This window comes from Typopeltis vanoorti, chromosome 12 (genome assembly GCF_054136105.1).
Source record: "Typopeltis vanoorti isolate ZY-2024b chromosome 12, IOZ_Tvanoo_1.0, whole genome shotgun sequence".
Classification (NCBI taxonomy): Eukaryota; Metazoa; Arthropoda; class Arachnida; order Uropygi; family Thelyphonidae; genus Typopeltis; species Typopeltis vanoorti.
Genome location: NC_143560.1, coordinates 58,536,374 through 58,558,770, shown reverse-complemented (window position 1 = coordinate 58,558,770; position 22,397 = coordinate 58,536,374). Strand labels below are relative to the sequence as shown.

General features: G+C 38.0%; 1 protein-coding gene across 1 annotated transcript in view; it reads right to left on the bottom strand.

The window, feature by feature from the left end:
* The window catches only part of LOC150100817 (uncharacterized), a 975,156-nt gene that overhangs the window by 401,530 nt on the left and 551,229 nt on the right, over positions 1-22,397 (bottom strand). The window contains exons 22-23 of the mRNA XM_090401910.1: positions 20,969-21,079; positions 20,627-20,829 (exon numbers count right to left, since the gene is read on the bottom strand). Coding sequence (XP_090258036.1) covers positions 20,627-20,829; positions 20,969-21,079 — 314 coding nt within the window. The remainder of the gene's footprint in view (positions 1-20,626; positions 20,830-20,968; positions 21,080-22,397) is intronic.

Below are 22,397 nucleotides of genomic sequence, written 5' to 3'. Positions count from 1 at the left end.
GTTATGAATGAGGAAGTAAGTGGCATGAGTATGGAAAATGAGAGAATGGGTGTGTGCAAGATGAACAGGGAAATGGGGAAGCTCAGGGTGGACAGGGGTACGCAGCATGAGAAAGGTGGATACTCCAAGAGGATGTGAAAGCATGTGTAGACAGGAAAGGAATGGGATGACCTGGGATCAAGAGGAAACAGATGGAATTGAAGAGGGTTCTAAAATGAATAAGCAGAAAAGGAAATGGCCCCAGTCGAGCATGGAGAAATCACATTGAGTGAGTGGTATCAGTGGAACTAGCTGTAGATCCAGGAATGAGCTGACGTGTAAGAAACAAGGTAGATGATTGTTGCACTAATTGAGTCTGTTCATCCAAAAATTGTTGGAATAAGTGAGACATGGTTAGATTAGGACAACATCCTGACAGGAATAGAGATGGAAGGATATGATGTGGTTCATGAGGATAGAAGGGATAAAAAGGGAGAGGAGTACTACTGATGATAGAGAAAGAGTTATGTCCATACAAAGTAGAGATGGAAGAGGGAAATAGTGCCAGTGGTTTTGAGGCAGTATGGCATGAGATAGAAGTGAATGGAATGAAATACTTTGTTGGATGTTGTTATAGACCAGGAAATGTGGATGGCAGTGACTATGAAATGTATAATCAAATTAGCCAAGCAAATAAGAAAAGGGTGATGATTATGGATGATTTTAATTATGGCAATATAGACTGGAATGATGAGATAGCAACTGGAAGTAAAGAAAATGAGTTTCTTAAGTTTTTGAGGTATAAGTACCTCAGACAGTATGTAACAGAGGGCACACGAGGATTGAGGGTCTTGGATTTGGTCATCTCATCAGAGGATGTAATTATAAATGAAGTGTCAAATCACCCACCAATTAGTGAGAGTGACCATGAGGTGATTACCTGGGTGGTTGCCAGCAGTGTGAGGACGTCTGTAAGAAAAGGGCATATGTGGGACTACAAGGGGGGGGGGGTGATTATGAAGAGCTCAGGAGACAGCTTGCAGGTGTAGTATGGAATGAGGAGTTAGCTGGAAAAGAGATCAATGCAGCTTGGGGGATTCTCAAAACTGTCTAGTAGATGCAATGTCTTCCAAGGGTGAGAAGGTTAAATAAGGTAGGTGTGAAATGGATTAATAAAGAGATTAAGCATGTGATACAGAGAAAAAGGGCATTATGGAGGCAGCATAAGAGAAGTGGAAATACAGCAATCCCTCGATTAGTGCGACTAATGCATTTTTTAAAATAGATGCATTAATCGAAAATGCACTAATCAAATATAATAATCTTTTGGAAAATGTATAATTCGTTCCTCAGATTTCTTTTTTGACCCTTAATTTTTTTTATAAAAGAATTAGGATATGTCTCCGGGCCTAGTTAAAGGAAAACCCTGAAGCTGAAAGACAATAAAACATAATCAGAATATAAATTTATTATTCTGCTCCTTAGCAAAGAATTGAGCTAACGTAGTTTGGCGGGCATTCTGTTTATTTGTTTCATACAAATAAACAGAATCCCCGCCAGAATGACAGTATATCCCTATTGCCTCTTCTGCAAATTTTACTGATTCTCTCTTCACCAGGGTCAGTTTCTAAGCATTGCTGCTTAAAAACTTCGATTGTATGAAAACTATTTTCAAATTTTTTTTGTGAAACCTCTTTGGACTTTCAGTGATTAAATTTTCTTCATATTCTTCAGGATCTCTCTGCTGTGTATCTAAAATTAGCAGGTCGGAATCACTCAACTTCTCAGAATGAGATTTAATTAACTTATATTCATTTGAAAAGCCTCTAAAATCATTTGCACAATGTGGAAGAATGTGCTTCCAAATGTCTCGCATATTGCTAGCAGTAATTTCATTCAACTTTGCGACTTTATAACCAAGCTGAGATTTCTCTGATTTGGCTAGAAAAGTCTTGGAAGGCATTCACTTCCAAAAAAAGGCCGGTTTCATCGACATTAAATATTTGTTGATCACCATAGTCTCCTTCTTACATAATTTTCTTCAAAATCTCTGTATATCTCCTTATCTGCACTTGTAGCTTCACCTGTGATTAGAACATTATGTAGCCTATTTCTGTTTTCGAAACACTCAAAGTACCCAGCACTAACGTGGAATTCTTCTTCTTCTTTTCCATCATTGATAGCCCTTTCTTCCCAGGTTACAAAGAGACTTTTGATTTAATAAGGCCAGTGTTTAGTGGGATCCATTTACAATCTTTGATCCATGTAAAAAGAAGTCTCTTTAATTCAATCTTTATAATACTTTGATTTCGAGTGCATGCATGATGAACTTGAAGCAGCCTTACTTTCTCTTTGTATTCAGCAGTTGATTCACCAATTTTTGTGTTCTTGTCCCATCTTTGCTCTGGACTCGCCTTGTTCATTTTTCTTTATTATTTCAAGTTTTTCTTCCAATCAGATTACTTTTCGAATAATTTTCACACTTCTATTTTTTTCTCACTAATTCTTTTACTCATGATTAAAGGTTAAAAAAATAATTTAAAATAAAAAAGTAAGTAAAACAATTGCATGAGATATGATCAGCAAAATACTATGTAAAGCAGATGACATAAATTTTGGCAGGTAAATTTGGAACATAGTGTACATGGAAATAGTGTAGTATGCCATTAAAAAATAACTTTGTAAAATGTTTTAAATCGGTAACTAAATTATTTCATCCTGGTGAGTGATTTTTTTAAAAATAGTTAGCCATAAAAAATGTATAGATAGAAACTTTTTAAAATCTGTAACATTTATTTTTAAGATGTATATAGGTGCACTCATCGAATTTTAGAGGTGCACTAATTGAATTTGGGTATTGAAAAAAAAATGACGCACTAATCAGGAGCGCATCAATCGAGGGATTGCTGTAACCAATTCTAGGACTACAGACCAGACAAGGCGGGTGACTTGGTTGGTGAGGGTAGCTAAAGAGAGGTATGTCAAAGTCTGAATGCTACACATCAAGTAATAGGAAGCAAGATTACAAAGGATAATTTTAATAACTGTAGGTGGTAGAAAGGTAACAGAATCAGAAGAAATAGTTTAAATACTGTATAGATCACTTTGCAAGAGGTGGATATAATGCAGTGTTATGATGTGATCAGCACCAACATGAAAACAGACAGAGAGATGAACCAGAGAGGCTCAGAATATTGTACAATCTCCATGTGAATACAGCAGTAGTAGTATTAGGTAGAAGTATCTATCTGTGATTACAAAAAAAGTTGGCAGTTCCTATGACTAATTTGCTTAAATCTAAATCTCAGCACTAACAGGGTAACCAAGAGAATGGAAAGATAGATAAATAGTCATACATAGAAGGCTTTCAAATAGAGATGGCAAGTTATGGAGTGGAGATGAATAACTTTCCTGAGCCCTCGTCTTATGTGGTTCTTGGGCTCAGGAAAGTTTCCAGAGGTTTACAAGCCACAAGGTATTTCTACAAAATTGAATTACTAAAAAACATATACAAATACATATAATAATAATAATTATTATTATTATTATTATTAACATCTGACCTCCACGGAGTAGCAACTCACAATGGGAGGTATAAACTTTTCACACAATGCTCATCCAGCAGTGCTTATTTAATGTGTCTTAAGCTGATTCAATGTGTCTACATTGACAACACTCTCAGGAAATACATTCCACTCACCAACCACTCTCCATGCAAAGAACTCACTCCTTGTACAATTTCCAGTGATGGTCTCATGTTCTACAGATGTGTGTACCTCCATGATGAGTCTCTGCCTCCATGGAGGTCTTGTTCTACATCCCTCTCCCATTCTATGAAAAATCTCCTCTGTCAACCTGATAACAACCATTGTCTAGCTTATATGTTTCAATCCTATCCCCCCCACATCCTTCTCCTCCTAATCAAAAGGCTTTGCACAACTGACACTCTCTCAATCTGTCCTCATACTTTACATTCCAAAGACCACTGAATGCCTTTGTAAATCTTCTCTGGACTCTTTCCAGCATATCCTCGTCAACATGAAAACCCAGCAACCAAATCTGCGCACAATAATCCATATGAGGCTTCATCAATGCCTTATACCATTTTATAAGGCATTGTATAAGGCCTTTATGATACCATAAAGGTTATGATACTATTATACACTGGTATCATAACCTCTTTGTTTCTGTATGTCAGGGTCCATCACTTTATTGCCATTATCCAATTCGACATCTTCACAACTGTAATGTGGCCCCTAAATTTCTTTTATTCTATTCTTTTGCACTCTTTCATTAGTTTTCACTAAACTAAGCATTTAATATCATTCTGCATACCTTGAACAGGGGAGATGCATATACAGTGGTGTACTTTGATTTTTATTATTATTATGGTCGCTTGGTGTCGCACTGATTAGATCGTCGGCTTGTCGAGAGCTCCTGAAAAGATTAGTAGTATTTTGTGTTAACATTAGAAATTTTAATAGAATTTTAAGTAGTATTGTTTGCTTTTTGTTTCTTGGTGTGTCTGTGCAATTTTTGCGTGTTTCTGTTATTTTAATTATTAATTTTAAGATAAGATAGCGTAAATGGCACCGATAAAGAAAAAAATGGCGGCCAGATCGCCATGTTTGTTTAAGAGTTTGATGTAAACAAATTTATGCAATGTGCTGTCTGTGAGATGTATGCCTTGCGAAGAGCGGTGGGAGTCTGGTTAGAAAGTGATAGTGGAGTTAATATGTGCAGAAAGTGTAAAGAGAATGAGGATTTCAAGCGTGTTTCGTGTGGCAAGAGTGATATCGTTAACGATAGTCAGAATGTAGAAAATGGCGGTGTGCTAGAGAATTGCGTGGTAGTGCCAGATAGGTGTGAGAGCATTGTTGAAAGTGTAAATGAAGGTAGAAATACAGAACGAATGGATGATTTGAGTGATAATGAAAATGGTGAGATAAACGCGAGTAGTGAAATTGCCCGCTTGAACGGTGCGATATACAGAGCTAAAAGGCAACTGGAGCGTATGGAAAAATGTGTGCTGAACGTACCGACAAATAACCGGCGGAAGTCTGTGACGGCAAATAATAGAATGTTCGTAAACATCAATAAAATGAAGGAGCGAGTGCTGTATGGGATTCGCTATTAAGAGGTGTAATAGTTGAGAGTTTAACGAAGTCGTACCAGCCAGGTGCGAACATAAAGGACGTCAGCGAATCTATTCGACTGCAAAAACAGAGGGTGAAAGAGGTGATAATCGTGGCAGGAACAAATGATTTGAAAGAGGACAAAATGGAAATGATAGAGGATGTCAGGGAATTATTTGAGGTAGCAAAAGAGAAGAGTGAGAGAGTTAGGATGGTGAGTATCTTACCGTGGTATGATAGCGAAGTGTTTAGAAGGAGGGCCATAATTGCCAATGACTTTATGCGTGGGTTATGCATGGAGAGTGGTGTGGAATTTGTGGATGTGTAGAATGAGTTCGATGGGCGAAAGGACTTATATAAGATGGATGGGTTACATTTGAATGGAATTGGTGTATGGAGACTTGAAAAAGTGTTGATGAATGATGTGGAAGTGGATGTACAGACTCAGAGAAACTAGATTTATTAAGAGGGGGGGGGAGTAGATATGCAGACTTTAGGGAAGCAGTTGAGTGTATGAATGAGTATATTATGCCTGAGTGAGTACGAAGGACAACAAATCAGAATGGGATAGTTAGTATAAGACATCAAAGTAGGGATAGGACAAATGGGCTTCTGCAATTCATGTACACTAATGCCAGGAGTATTAGGAACAAGAAGGAAGAGTTTTTGGCCCATGGTTGGCACTTCAAGGCCACAGGTTGTTGGTATTAGTGAAACATGGCTGACAGAAGATGATAACGCTAGTGGGATTGAATGCAACAGGTATATCGTATTCAGGAGTGACAGGGTGAATAAAAAGGGGGGAGGAGTGTTGATGATAGCTGATGAGCTGTAGCCAAGGAGTATAGAAGTTGAACTGCAGGATAGAGAAAAGAGCACATTTGAGGCTGTTTGGTGTGAGATAGAATCTAGCAGAACAAAATATACAATTGGGTGCTGCTATAGACCAGGTGATGGAATAGATGATGGGGATAGTATGCATAGGCAAAATAGAAGAAATGAGTGGAAGGAGGGTAATTATTATGGGTGATTTCAATTATGGTAACAGTGACTGGAAAGAGGAGAGGGCACATGGGAGGAAGGAATTGGATTTTATGCGGTTATTAACGGACAACAAATACGGCAACATGTAGTGGAAAATACCAGGGGGCAGAGAGTGCTGGACCTTGTAATTGTAACTGAGAATGTGGCTGTAACGAACTATTAAAGCTTCAGCTGCAAAAAAGAAACAATTGTGGAGGGAATTTAAGGAGAAGGGTGACCATCAGGCGCAGGAATAGTATAAAGCTCAGGCCAGGATGGTAACAAGGGTGGTAAGAAAAGCAAAAGCAGATTACGAAAGGAAATTGGCCATGCAGGCTAAAGAGAATCCCAAACAGTTTTTTCAATATGTTGCAAGTAAAAGGAAAAATGCTCATGGTAGAATGATCTTAAAAAATGCTGAGGGTAGGGAGGTAACTGAATCAGTCGATATTATGGAATTATTGAGGAGCACTTTGCAAGAGGATATCATCCAGGTGGTGACTTTGCAGGAATGGAAGAACCAACAGCTTATACTGGAATTGTGATGAATGAAGTAGAGGTAACTAGTCTATTACAGAACCTCAATGTCAATACATCTGTGGGATTGGATGGTATACCAGCTCGTATCATATGTGAAACGGCTAAAGAATTGTCAGTGCCCTTGACCATTTTGTTTAATTTGAGCCTCGGGTCTGGGTCAGTTCCAAGGGGGGGGGGGGGTGGAAAGAAGGGAAAATAGTTCCGCTGCACAAAGGTGGTTCCAAGGCTGCTGTTGAAAATTACCGGCCAATCAGCATAACAGGAATCATTATCAAGGTCTTAGAGAAAATAGTCAAGAGGAAAATACAAGATTGGATAGAAGAAAATGGGGATACTGTATTGGGGACAGCATGGTTTTGTGAAGGGGTATAGGACATGCCTCAGTAACTTGTTCACGTATTATAAACACAGTGACGGCTGAACTGGATAAGGGTAATGGGTTTACCGTGATTCTACTGAACCTTGCTAAGGCCTTTAACAGGATACCACATGGAATTCTAATCAGTAAATTGCAGCATTATGGGGATGGACATAGGGTTGGTGAGATGGATAGGAGGGTGGTTGACGGAGGGATATCAGAGAGTGGTTTACTCAGGAGTAGAGTCCACAAGACGGCCTGTGACTAGTTGGTGTGCCACAAGGATCTGTTCTTGGACCACTGCTGTTTAATTTGTTCATTAATGTATATAGGGGAAAGGATCTGAGAAGGAACAGTTTATTTGTTTTGCGGATGATGCGAAGTTGGGCCCTAGCGGCAATAGTGAATGCAGATGATGTCAAAAATTTTGCAGGATGATTTGGATAGATTGGAGGTCTGGACTAAGGAGAATGGATGTCAATTTAATGTGGCAAAATGTAAGGTTATGCATTTTGGGGTGAAAAGATTGGCAGCAGTTTACTGCATTGGTGAAACTGTGCTCCAGGAAATTGATGAGGTACGAGATTTAAGAGTGTTGGTGGATGAAGATTTGAAGTTTAGGGGGGGGGCACATTGCAAACGTCGCCAAATCAGCTTATCAAATCACTTGGTTGCTGAAGAATATGTTGACAAGCAGAGACAAGCAGGTTATTGTTCCTCTGTATCGAGCCTTGATAAGACCCCATCTCAACTACTGTGCCCAGATTTGGTCACCTAGGTTTCTTCTTGATGGGGAGGAGGTGGAGAGGAACCAGAGGCGAGTGACCAAGATGATAGCATGTCTGTGAAATGAACCTTATGAGAACAGGTTGAGGATTTGTGGGTTGCAAAAATTGGTTGATAATAGGTGAAGGAGGGGAGATATGATTGAGACATTCAAATTACTGAAGGGTTTCTATAAAATTAATTCAGAAGATATTTTTGAGAACAGGGCTGGTTGTGGGAGGACTAGGGGACATCCATGGAAACTGGGCAAAAGTGTGGTTAGTAAAGGTGTTAGAGCTGGGTTCTTTACTTTTAGAGTAGTGAATGAGTGGAATGCGCTCCCTGAGTCTGTGGTGGATGCTGTGACAGTGAATAAGTTTAAGGCGAGGTATGATAGATACTGTATGAATGTTGAATAGAGTTGTGATGAATATGATTTGGGGCCTCCCTCGATGAGTCTAATGACTCACTCCCTGGAGTTGCCCGTAATAATAATAATAATAATAGTAATTATTAAGAGACACTCACAGATAGTCAGACTCATCAAGGGAGGCCACATACTACGCATACACCAGCTATCATACTTATTCTTTAATTCATTCACACTGCTTGCACTCACAACATCCAAAGGCAATCCATCCCAATCATGCACCACCCTCTGCAAGAAAAATCTAGCCCTCATACCTTCTTGGCAGCCTTCATTCTCAGCTTCCAAGGATGCACTCTAGTTCTTTCCCCACCCTCCATCAAGTGAAATCCTGTATAACCCTTTCATAAGTTTGTAAATCTCAATCATATCACCCCCTCTTTCTCCTGTTTGCTAGTGTGTGCAGTCTACAAATTCTCAATCTGTCTTCATAATCAGTATTCCACAATCCTGATATCATTTTTACCACTCTCCTTTGCACTCTCTCTCTCTCCAATATATCAGAACCACAATGGAAATCAGACCTGCACACAACAGTCCAGGTGAGATCTTATCAAGGGCTTGTAAAGAGGCAAAATAACATCCTTATCTTTACATGTGCATTCATTTCAGCATTGCAGTTATCATTTGAGTTGTATTTGCAATCTTTGCCATAGGCTCCTAAATTTCAACTTCCCATCTATTAACACTCCAAGATCCCTAGCCTCATCAGTTTCTTCTAGCCTAATCCCACGAATATAATATGACATTGGATATCTAATCATGCTGAAGTAAATGACTCTACATTTACTCACATTGAACTGACACACATTTTCCCATGCCCACAATTCCAGCCTATTCAAATCATTCTGCAAGTACTGCATATCAGCAGCATTCCTGATTAGCCTACCTATCTTTGCATCATCATCAGCAAATAGCTGTATGTCACTTGTCAAATCCTTCCCAATATCATTAATGTACAGATTGAATAACAGTGGACCAAGCACTGATCCTAGTGGTACACCGCTTGTTACCTTAAACCCTGCAGACTCAGATCACCCGTATACCACTTTTTGATATCTGTCAGTCAGCCATCCTCGTATCCATGCTAATATTGTATAACCCAAACCCATTTTCTCCAATTTATGCAAGTCTACCATGCTGTATTCTGTCAAAAGCTTTAGCAAAATCCAAAAGTATCATGGTGTATCCATTCCCCTTGTCTAGTTCAATGGTAACGTTGTTATAGAATGTGAGCAAGTTGCTAAAACATGACCTTCCCTTAGTAAATCTATGTTATTCATTGCAAAGTAGAAATTCACTGTCAATCCATTTCTGAATGCGAGCCCTAACCAATTTTTTCAAAATCTTCACACCACTCCTGAGATACTAATTGGTCAATAGTTGCATACATCAGTCTTTGCACCACCCTTGTGCAATGGAATTACCATACATTCCTTCCAATCCTGCAGAATCTTCCCTGTTCTGAGACTCATTAAAAAGCTTTTTCAAAGGAATATCCAGTTCAGCTGAACACTCTTTTAGCACCTATGCTGATATCCCAAAAGTCCCTATTGCTGAATTCTTATTCAATTTGTGTAACATCGCTAAACCTCAGCCTCACACACCTGCATTTCTTCATCTAGTGAAGAGGTAACAGTGAGCTCAATGTTGCATTCACCAGGTTGATAGCTTTTAAAAAATGGGCACTCATTAGTTAACTGAACAACCTCTTCTGCATCTGTAACCCTCACGGCATCTGGATTTATAAGAGTTATTCTTTCATATTCATTTTTTCTTTTACTTACAGCATATTGATAGAATTCTTGTAGATTGTCTTTAGCACACAGAGCCAGTTTCTTTTTATACTCAGACTTTGCTTTCCGTACAACAGTTGTGACTATTCTAACTTGCTGCTTATAATGTTCATAACGGATGTCATCCTTATGCAAACGGTATTCCTTCCACATCGTCCTTTTCTTATGAATCTCTTGCTTAATCAGATTATACATCCATTTGACTCCTACTCTATTTATTTTCGAACTCTCGGAACACATTCTGATATCTCATTATTTAAATGCTTCCCATGCACTGCCAATATTCTTTCCATCCAGCAACCGATCTCGTTCCACTGAACTCAGTATATTCCTCAGATGGCCATAACTTCATGCTTTCTTGTAGTTCAGCATGTAACCTTTTCTGAAAGGAACATTCATAAACTTAGTCACTTCCCAAGTGAGTACTGCATGATCACTGTCACCAACTGGAAGCAGAATAGTTAAGTCTTCAGCTGAAATGCCCTCTGACACTATAATCAAATCTAACACTCTTTGCCCTCAAGTTCCTTCTGTCATGTGCTGCTTGAGGAAGTTGTCCCACAATAACGCAATAAATGCATTTTCATTCTTCTCATGAAATTCTACTGATACCCAATCAATATTTGGATAATTAAAGTCTCCCATTATGATTACTCTTTTTGCACCGATCTTTTCTATTTGGTGATGCATTTCTTCATCCCTAGCAACCAATCCACCAGGTATGTAACAACACCCCACTATGTAATTGATCTTGTTAGATTCCACCTCACACCAGATGGCTTCAAACTCAGTGCCACATGAAATATTGTTACTAGTAGTACTACAATCATAGGTCTCACCTCTAACTGGATTCAAGTCATCCGATATCATTAGCAGCATGTCCCCTCCTCTCCTATCCTCTCTATCCTTCCTAAAAATACTGTACCCTTGACACTCGATACCAGTTAGTAGGTCTGATTGTGATACCCAGGTCTCACTAATACCTACAATGTGAAGTCGCAACATATTGACTAAGGAAACAAACTCTATCCCTTTGTTTCTAATACTCCTAGCATTTGTGCACAGACATAATAATCTTAATAATCTACCTGTTTGTTCTTTTGTATTGTCTTGTCTGCAATCTGTGTGACACAGTTGGACAACTTGCAGATCTCTATTCTCTAATGCCTTACACATGTAGACATCTTTGCCACATTTGATGGGTCTGAACCGGACAAACACAAACCCAAAATCATTCTCTCTTCATCAACGTTTCCATGACAAAGCCCATTCACGTCATTAACACAGTTATATAACATTGTTGCTGTTACACTCATATTCACACTGTTCCTCCCTTTATAATTTAGTTTTCCTGACTCTCTGTGTTAGGTCTCATACCAGTTATTAGTTTTTCTAGATTTTGCAAAAGCTTTTGATAGACTGCCACACAATAAGCTCTTAAAATAAACTGAAACAGATGGCACTGGATAAGAGACTTCTGAGTTGGATCAGTGACTGGCTGTTTGATAGGTATCAAAAAGTTGTATATGGAATGCAGTAACCCAAAAGAGAAAGGTCACTAGTGGTGTGCCACAGGGGTCAGTTTTGGGGCTATTGTTGTTCAATTTGTATGTTAATGATATTAGGATGGGGTTTAACTAGTGATATGCGGCTGTTTGCAGATGATGCAAAACTGGGGAGAGCAATGCAGAGTCAAGCAGATTGTATGGCCTTACAAGAGGACTTGAATAGATGACATGAATTGGCAGGTAAATAGAACTGTCAGTTCAATGTTGCAAAGTGTAAGGTTTTTCAGATTTGGAAGCAACAACAATGGAATGCAAAGTATAATTTCCCCTGTGTGGGGAAACTTTAAAGGAAGTAAAGGAGATGAGAGATCTAGGAGTGATGGTGGACAGGGACATGAAATTCAGGGACCACATTGCACAAGTTGTGAAGACGTCACATTAGACAATGGCAATGATGCAGAGGATCTTGACATGCAGAAATCGAGAAGTTATGATGCCATTGTATAAGGCCTTGATCAGGCCTCATATGGATTACTGTGTGCAGATTTGGTCACCAGGTTTTCATGGTGATGGGGATATGTTGGAAAGGGTCTAGAGAAGATTCACAGAGATCTTTGGAATGTGGAGTACAAGGACAGATTGGGAGAATGTAAGTTGCACAGTCTCATGAATATGAGGAAGAGTGGGAAGGGGATATGATTGAGACATATAAGCTAGTCAGGGGTTGTTATCAGGTTGACATGAAAGAGATTTTTCACAGAATGGGAAGGCTAGGTAGAACAAGAGGCCATAACTGAAAACTGTAAGTAGGGTATGAGCAGAGGAGTAACGGATAGGCTCTTTGCATGTAGAGAGGTTGGTGAGTGGAATGCATTGCCTGAGTGTGTTGTGGGTGTAGACATATTGAATCAGTTTTAGACACAGTTGGATGAGCATTGTGTGCAATAGTGTGTACTCCCATGATGAGTCTGATTCCGTGGAGATCAAATATTAATCACCCTCAAAAATCAAGTGGAAATTAGATCCAGCATTATTTCAAAATTTCAAATTATTTCAAATTCCTCAAGGGCTCACTTTAGTGAGTACGGGCATGGCAAACCCGAGGTACCTGATGCTGGACCATGCCTTACTTCATGTAATATACATCTGTTATATTATCTGTAGACTGGTCCCTCCCCTTTTTTTCTTTCCTTCTTTCTTTTCTTCTTGCTACCTTTCCCCCAATGCTATTAGAGTATTTGAGGTATAGGGGTGAATCTTTCCTATTTTGCTATTTCATCTTATGTGGAAAGGGCCTCTGCAACCCTACCACTTTCTTCTTGCAGTAATTTCACTCCAAAATGCTACTATGATTGTGCCTAATAACGCATCTCATGCTGCATCGGCTGTCGCGCAGAATAATCAGAGCCGTGTTCAGGGCTCAGGCAGAGGGTCCTGTTCGAGAAGTATATTACAGTCTCCATCAAAAGTCAGTGATACCGTGAATGAGCAGCACAGAATGTATAAGATTAATCTTAGAAAGGAATTTTACATAGGTACATGGAATGTCCTGGGTTTACAGATGGGTACTCTTGAGATTGTCTGTAAAGAGATGGATAGGTATAAAATTAACATCTTGGGAATTACAGAGACCAGATGGAATAGAGAAGGCCACTTCAAAAGACAGGATGGTAAGCTAGTTATTTACTCAGGTGGTGACTCAAAACATCATGGGGTAGCTGTGATACTGAAGACAACTCAGGCAAGAAGCCTTCTTGGTTATAACCCCATTAATGATAGGATACTCTCCATTAGACTTAAGGCTCAGCCTACCAATGTATCAATTGTGGTAGTTAATGCACCCCACATGGATAGGCCTGAAGAAGAGAGTGAAGAATTCTATGAAAACTTGCAAACTGTTTTGGACTGCCTACCAAGGAGAGACATACTGTACATATTAGGAGACTTAAATGCAACAGTGGGAAAGAGTATGAGAGTCAGGCCGGAGTGTGGCATGTTTGGTTTGGGTGAACGTAACACCCATGGTGAAAGACTGTTGGAATTTGCCCGTGCTAACAGATTAGTTATTACCAATACCTGCTTCCAGAAACATCCACGATGGACCTATACTTGGACATCCAACATTGATAGGTCAAAGCACCAGATTGATTACATCCTGGCTCTCCAGCGGTGAAAGACAAGCATCTCTGATGTGCATACGTGTCCTGGAGCAGATTGTGGCACAGACCATCAGCTGGTAAGAGCCAAAGTAAGACTAGGACTCCGAAGACTTCCAGGTCAGGCACATTCCACTAGATTGGATGTTAGAGTAATTCCTAGTGGATTCACAGAAGAAACATCAACTTGGCTGGATGATTTTTTGGAGACCAATGAGGAAATCTCACCAGAAATGCTTTGGGAAGGAGTCAAGATGATAATACAGGATACAGCGAAGACGTATCTCGGCCCAATAAGAAAACCAAGAGACCCATGGATATCAGTTCAACATGGGAACTAATCAAAAGAAGGCAGTTGGAAAAACAAAGAGACACAGGGATGAAGAATACAAGAGATTACATAGAGAAATCAGAAGAGCCATCAAGCAGGATAAGGAAAAGTTCTATACTAATAAATGTGAAGAAATAGAGTTCCAGATGAGAGGGCATAATTATAAAAGGATGTTTTATTTAGTTCGTGACTTAAAGCACAAGTTCAAGTCTAAATTGAATGTCATCAAAGACAGGAATGGATCATTACTAACAGAAGAGTTGGAAATCAAAAACAGATGGAAAGAATACTGTGAGGAACTGTACAGCAGAGTGGATAAAGAAAATGTGGAGTCCTCCCACCAAGAAAATTTTGATTTGGAACCTCCTCCACTTAAGCATGAAGTTGAAAGAGCAGTTAAGCAGCTCAACAGCAATAAGGCCTCAGGTGCAGATGAAATCCCAGCAGAGTTAATTAAGGCCACAGGAGATGGAGGGATAAGAGTGTTTCATAGATTGATTACAAGGATATGGGAGACAGGATCATGGCCTAGAGACTGGAAGAAGTCAGTTTTCATACCACTACACAAGAAAGGTGATATGAAGGCATGCAAGAATTATAGAACTATTAGTTTGATATCTCATACAAGCAAAATTTTATTAAAGTTCATGCTGAATAGGATTGAGGCCAAAGTTGAGGCAGAGATGCCCGAGGAACAAGCAGGTTTTAGGAAAGGTAGGGGCACCAGAGATCAGATCCTTTGCCTTAGACAGATAATAGAAAAATATAAAGAATTCAGACTCCCTCTGGTAATGTGTTTCTTAGACTACTCTAAAGCTTTTGACTGTGTTGAGCATGTGAAACTGTGGGAAGTAATGAAAAGAATGGGTTTTCCTCAACACACTATCAGGTTGATAGCCAACTTGTATAAGGAGCAAGAAGCCACAGTAAGAACAGGTGTTGGATTGACTGACTGGCTTCAAGTTTGAAAAGGTGTTAGACAAGGATGTTTACTTTCTCCTCACTTGTTTAGTATATATGCAGAGGACATCATGCGTGAAGCATTGGATGAGCTCAGGACAGGAATTACGATAGGAGGTAGATTGATCAGTAATCTGAGGTACGCTGATGATACAGTACTCCTTTGTAATGACATGGAAGAACTAGGACTAATTCTTGACAAAAGTTAACAAGATCATTAATAACAGAGGACTTCAACTCAATTCTAGCATGACAAAGATCATGGTTCTCAAAGGAAAAACAAACAGAGAAGCTCTTGAGAAACAAATGTATCTTAATGGAGAAAGAATTGAGGAAGTCAGCAAGTTCGAGTACCTGGGATTTATTATTAATGTGAAGAATTGCTGTTCAGAAGATGTCAGAAAAAGGTTAGGAATGGCTAAAACAACAGTCAGAGACCTGTCTAAAATCTGGAAGGATGGATCTATCTCCATGGGAACAAAGCTGAGAATTTTGGATGCAGTTGTTTTTCCAACAGCAACTTATGGATGCGAGACTTGGAACCTAAAGAAGTCAGATAAGAAACGGATATCTGCTTTTGAGATGTAGTGTTACAGAAGGCTGTTGAGGATATCATACACTGAAAGGCATACAAATGAATGGGTGTTAGAAAAGATTAGTAGAACTTTAAGGCTCCTTAAGGATATTGACAGAAAAAAATTAAAATATTTTGGACACATAGAAAGGATGGAAGAGGACTTCTCAGAACAGTAATAGAAGGTAAAGTTCCTGGAAAAAGAGGCAGGGGTAGACCATCAATGAGATGGATGGATGGCATGTGTGGAGTGACTGATCTTCAGAGAGTTGAGGTTGCCAGAAGGGCAAACAACAGGACTACATGGCGAGGCCTAGTGCGGAACATCATCGAGCATCGGAGTGACCATACGGCATCTGTAGATGCCCAGTGAACAGACAGACAGATTATTTCAAAGCAGAATGTAGAAACTATGAAAGTTTCACAAAAATAACTTGACCAGAGAGCTTACGGGAATACACCACCCGCATTTACGAGTTACCCTAGCATGGACCACAGAAAACATGCATGCTTCCGAGGCATCCATATATGGGCTTTCTAATTTGGTCCATTTTTAGGTTCAGCAATGGGACCAATGTTTCACCAATTGAGGCAATGGGACCAATGTTTCACCAATTGAGACAATGGGAAAAATGGACCAAATTAGAAAGTGAATATATGGACACCTGGGCAGCGTGCATGTTTTCTAAAGCTGTCTGTGCTAGAGTGACTCATAAATGCAGGCGAGCGTTTTCCCGTAAGCTCTCTGGTCAACTTATTTTTACGAAACTTTCATAGTTTTTATATTTGGCATTGAAATAATGCTGGATCTAATATCCACTTAATTTTTATAAATTTTTCATCGCCAAACTGAAGCCTTTTGGCTCTTTATTTTAGTAAATAATAATCCTCATTTCATTTTTCATTTTCAATAACTCTTTCATCAAATCTTGCATTCCAATAATTTCACTTTCTGTTGCTCCCTGGTCTTACTACCTCTTGTTGTGCTGCAGCTTATTTCTGTTTCCTCATTCATACTTCCTTTTGCTCCCTTATCACTAACTTTCATTTCTACATTCTTGCATTCTTCCACTCCCTTAGTTTCACTAGCTTTCGTTTAATTTCTGTTTCATTCATTTATGTCATTTTTTTTCTTCTTTCAGTCTGTTTTGCATTATACTCAATACTTGCATTATACTATTATACTCAAATTATTAGGCTGTTATTTACTGCTCGTCTAAGACTTAGGTTGTGTCTTAATTATTGGTATTAATGCTTTAAAGTCTAGCTGATTCCTGCATAAAAACTATTTTCCTCTTCATATTTCTGTTTCTTACACTTTGTTTGTACTGTCATTTTAAACAACTAAGGGGTTGTGTAACTGTCACTTCTAAGGCTGAAAAAAGTAACCAGTATTTCACCTTAGAAACCAATTTTAAGACACATTTACTTGTCACAACACAGTACCTACAAGGCAATCAGGACCAACAGGAAGACCAACAGGACCCAACAGTTGTTGGGTCCTGTTGGTCTTCCTGTCACACAGAAAAAAAATTTCATATGCATGATGTATCATATTGTCAATTCAAATTTTCTTCATTTTTTTATATTACGTATGTTAGCATATGCAATGATATATCTGTAAAAAATATTATACATGTGTATCATGCATTTTTGCCTTTTATGATAAGCACAAGAAAAACCAGACTTGCTTTAAGAACAGCAGAGAACAACCTCAAGAGCTGTAAGCAGTTAGCAATCTGGGATTTGGCCACTGCTGTTATAGACCAGAAAGACCTTCAAGATAGGAACATGGAACATCAGAGGACTCCTGCAACCTGGGAAACTAGACATAATACAGAATGAAATGGAAGACAATAAGATACTAATCTTAGGGTTGGCTGAAACTCACACTAGAAAGAACATGGTCATTTTACAACGCATAAGGGAAACAAGGTGTTTTTCTCTAGTCCAGACCATAACAGTGAAAAGGGAGTTGCCATCCTTTTTACTGCTGTTGTATCCTTTTACTGCTGTATGCAGTAAAAGGATACAACCCAGTCAGTGACAGAATCCTAACAGTAAGATTAAACACCAACCCAATTCTAACAGCGCTGATACAAGTTTATGCACCCACATCAAATGCAAAAGATAAAGTAAGTGAGGAATTCTACAAAGACCTAAATGAAACTATGGGATGAAACAAGAAAGGATATTCGGATAGTTCTAGGAGACTTTAATGCTAAGGTGGGATTCAATGCATACGATGATCACTTAAATGGAATCATTGGAAAATACAGACTGGGAATTAGAAACGAACGAGGAGAAAAACTATTTTAGTTCTGCATTGAAAGGGAATTGGCAATCACTAACACTATGTACAAACAGCACAAGAGGAGGCTATACACATGGGTAGCACCTGGGAATTGATGTAAGAATAAAATTGACTACATTTTAATTGACAGAAGATGGAGGACACTAATCAATAACACCAAAACATTGCCAGGTGCAGACTGTGGATCAGGTCATCAATTATTAATCTCTAATTTAAAGATCCATCTGAAAGCAAACAAGAATAACAGTAACAAAAGATATGACTTTTTCACAAATGGACAACAAATTTACAATGGACATTGAATCAGAGCTCAAGAAACAAAACAGCACACCTCAGGAACAACGCATTGAATCATATTGGGCACACCTAAAACAAACCATTGCAAAATCTGCAGCCAAAAACATTCCAATAAAAGAGAAGAATGGTAGTCCATGAATTACAATAGAAACCCTAGAACTAATTGAAAAAAGGAAACAAATTAAAACAACAGATTGGCAAAACCCGAATTACTTGAACTTGAATAAAGCTATTAAGAAATCTTGTCAAAAAGATAAAAATAGCTACCAAAGCATCTGTAAAGAAATAGAAAGATATTCCAACTCTAATGAAATGACATATTTATTCAAGAAGGTTAAAGATATAACCAAAAAATTCAAACCAATACTTAATATAATTGCAGAGGGAAACAGCAAGATCTTAAATGACACTAATGACATAGCCATAAGATGGAAAGACCCAGAATTGAAAGATCCTCAAAATTGAAGTAGAACAAGCAATCAAAAAATAACGGAAAAGAAAGCCCCAGGTCCTGATTCCATACCAGCTGAAACACCGAAAAACCTTGGAGAGAATGCAGTCAACTGAATGTATGATTTATGCAACAAAATCTGGAAGATGGCCAAATGACTGGACTAGTTCCACCATTATCCCATCTACAAAAAAGACAATCACAATAACTGTGAAAATACAGCACCATTGCCCTTATCTCACATACCAGCAAGATTTTACTACAAGTTATTAAAGAGAGATTACAAAGTTTTATATACCATCAGATCTCAGAAGAACAAGCAGGATTCAGAAAAAGGTCGAGGGACTAGAGATCATATATCTAACATCAGACAAATAATCAAAAAAGCAAGGGAATTCAACTTAAGCCTTTATCTATGCTGTATAGATTACTCCAAGGTCTTTGACTGCATTAGGTGGGATATGTTATGGGACATCATGTAAGAATCAGGAATACCAAACCATCTAATAACCCTCATAAAGAACATATATCAAGGAAATCAAGCAACAGTAAGAATTGAAAACTCATTGTCCCCTGCATTCCAATTTGAAAAAGGATCAAAACAAGAATGCACACTCTCACCATTACTGTTCAACCTTTACAGCAAAACTATACTGAAAAGATCTCTAGAAAAGTGGAATGGAGGCATTAAATTAGGTGGCTGAAAACAATCCCTGACCTATGATATGTAGATGATACAGTGATAATAGCAACAAGCAAACAGGAATTAAAATACATCCTAAATCAACTAGAATGGGAAAGCTTAAGCCACGGTTTATGAATAAATCAAGATAAAATCAAAATAATGATTTTAAATAACGCAGAAGAGATAGATGTTGAAAGAATTGAAATTGTCGACCATTTCAATTACCTTGGAGTGATAATAACAAAAAAAGATGGATGTAAAAAAGAAATAATAATAAGAAGAATAGCACTAGCTAAGAAAGCGATGACTGATTTAACTAAAATCTGGAAAGACAGGCACATTTCCAAAAAGACAAAAATCAAGCTTGTAGAAATCTCAGTTTTTTTCGATCTTTCTCTATGTTTCTGAGTCTTGGAAAATGACAGAAGAATTATTGAGGCGTTCGAGCTCTGGTGCTGGAGAAGACTGTTAAGAGTGTCTTGGACAGAAAAGCAAATAAACAAAAGTATCCTAGAAGAACTGAATATCCACACAAGACTGATAAACATAAATGAAAAGAGAATACTGCAATATTTTGGACACATATGTAGAAGGGAAGGCAACTGTCTGGGAAAAAAATCATCCAGGGTAAACCGTGTAGGAAAACCCCAACAGATGGATTTCACCAAATATCAAGAATCACTGGACTTAAACTAGAACAAGCAATAAGAGAAGCACAGGGGAGAAAGAAATGATGAAGCATCATCAGGAAGGTCACGAGTCCTCAGACATGAGAGATCCAAGAGAGAGATAGTTATAGACCAATCAGTACCTCAGAAGCAGTAGCAAAAATACTGGAAAAGGTAATTGAGGATAGAATTCAGGTATTCAAGGATACTAATATGATAACTCAATGGGCAGATAGCAAACAGGTACCTTAGTGATTTATTCACTTTCTATTATAAAATGATTACTGGATAATGGTAACAGCTACTCATGCTACTTCTGGTCTTTACATACACATTTGACAGATAATAAAGCAGCTGCTATATATAATATCTAATTCAAAATGTATTACTTTTATTTTTTTGTACAGTTCAAAAATTATCACTTTGTTTTGAAAAAATAAATAAGTAAAATAAATTAGCTTCCATATTCGGAAACAATTTTATTTGATTTGGAAAAAATTTTTGTGAACATTGGAAGTGTAGATCATTATGAATAACTTTATCATAATTACTTGCCACACAATGAGCTTGAGGAAATGAGGCAAGGTCCACTTTTCCTCTAAGTGAAAAGGACATATGTTACTAAGTTAACATAGCAAATTAAGTAAGTGAAACATTACCTTTATTCCAGGGAATCCTGGAACCCCAGGCTGTCCCATTATTCCTTTGATTCCAGGACGCCCATATTGACCTCTGTCACCTGGTAGACCTTGGTGACCTTTCAAACCTTGTGCACCTCTATAAGAAAAGCCATAATCACCATGATCCCCTTTCTTTCCTCTTATGCCAGAAAGCCCATCTTCTCCAGACAACCCAGGAAGACCTAAATAAATATCCTTCAATTTTAAATTATATCATCATATATGCCAATTATGATCAGCAATGATATAATTTGAGCTAAAAGTAGTTTTTTTCTGATTTTTTTTGTCATGCTTCATAAAAACATCATAAAATGAGCATACCATTTCTCCCACGAATTCCAGGATTTCCTCTTGGTCCAGGTGGTCCAGGTGGGCCAATATATCCTTTCCGACCAACCAAATCTCGGATGTTATAAGGTTCCCCTTTTTGTCCTGATTAAAAATAAAAATAAAATTGAATATACACACACACACAAAGACAAAGATGCTTGAAACTTTGAATTTATTTATTTGGCTTTTTTTTTTTTTAACAAGTCAACCACAAATACTAACAAAAATGATGCCTTAAACTTTTTCTTTAGCATCTCCATGCATAATACAAAAGCTGTGGAGTCCCATAAATTCCAACCATCCCAAAATCCTGCTGATAAACAGATTAATTACAATGAAGTGATGAAAAAACAACATGCTAAAGACAACTGTTGCTAAAAAAAAAAAAATCAAAGATCATAAGACAGCAGAATATTCCAATCCATCAGTAAGAGGCCTTCAGGATTCATTTTTTGATCTTCAGGATTTCATATTACAGTACAGATTAATTCCACTGATAATAGGTAGTGCTAGCATTGTGCATGCAGATAAGCCTTTTTATGTTAGTAAATATTAGTAATTATTACTGGTAGTATGTTACAGACTTTAGACTGTGCAGCATATGAGCAAAAAGGCAGTCAAGCTTCCTTACTCACTGAGTTTATCATAAGGGATTTCATGTGATGTAGTGTGTGGGTGTTCAATGTACATTGATTCGTTATTCGCTATAGCCATTCACTATTGGCAGTGATGCCAACAGCAAATGGTTTATGGTATGAAAGTTAGAGGAGAGAGAGAGAGAGAGAGTGTGTGTCAAAAGAGTTCTGTGAGCAAGTATAAGAAATGGGAATTGTGTTGAAAGTTGGGAAATGAAATGACATAATTAATATTAAGTATGCATGGCAAGATAGGTAGTGAAACTGTTGTAAAGAATGTACTGGAAGAAGTGAGAGGAAGACAGTGGAAGAAATATGAATGAGAGCATGAAAGAACTGGCAAAAGGTAATATGTTGATGATGAGGTGACAGTGACAAGAGAGAGATCTCAGTATGCTTACATGGAGTGCTTCACAGCACAAAACAGATTTGAGTCTTGAGTAACATGAAAAATGACTGTTATGTGGTATGGCAAGAAGGAGAATGAAAGAAAAATGGAATGTGAAGAGCAAGAAACGAAGTAAGAAGAAGGTATTGTATGGAGATTTGATCATAAAAGATGTAATAAATGAGAACGTGAAAAAATACATTCTTTATTAGAGAGGAATATTGAATATTAGTGAGATTATTATTCTGCAGAGAGAAAAAAAGTCAAAGTGGTTTCTTTGACTTTTTTTTGAAAAGTGAGAAATAAACAGTGACAAAATATTATCACAGGCAACTACAATGAGTCCTTAGACTCATCAAGTGAATATGAAAAAGTTGCAGATAGAAGTGAAAAGAAA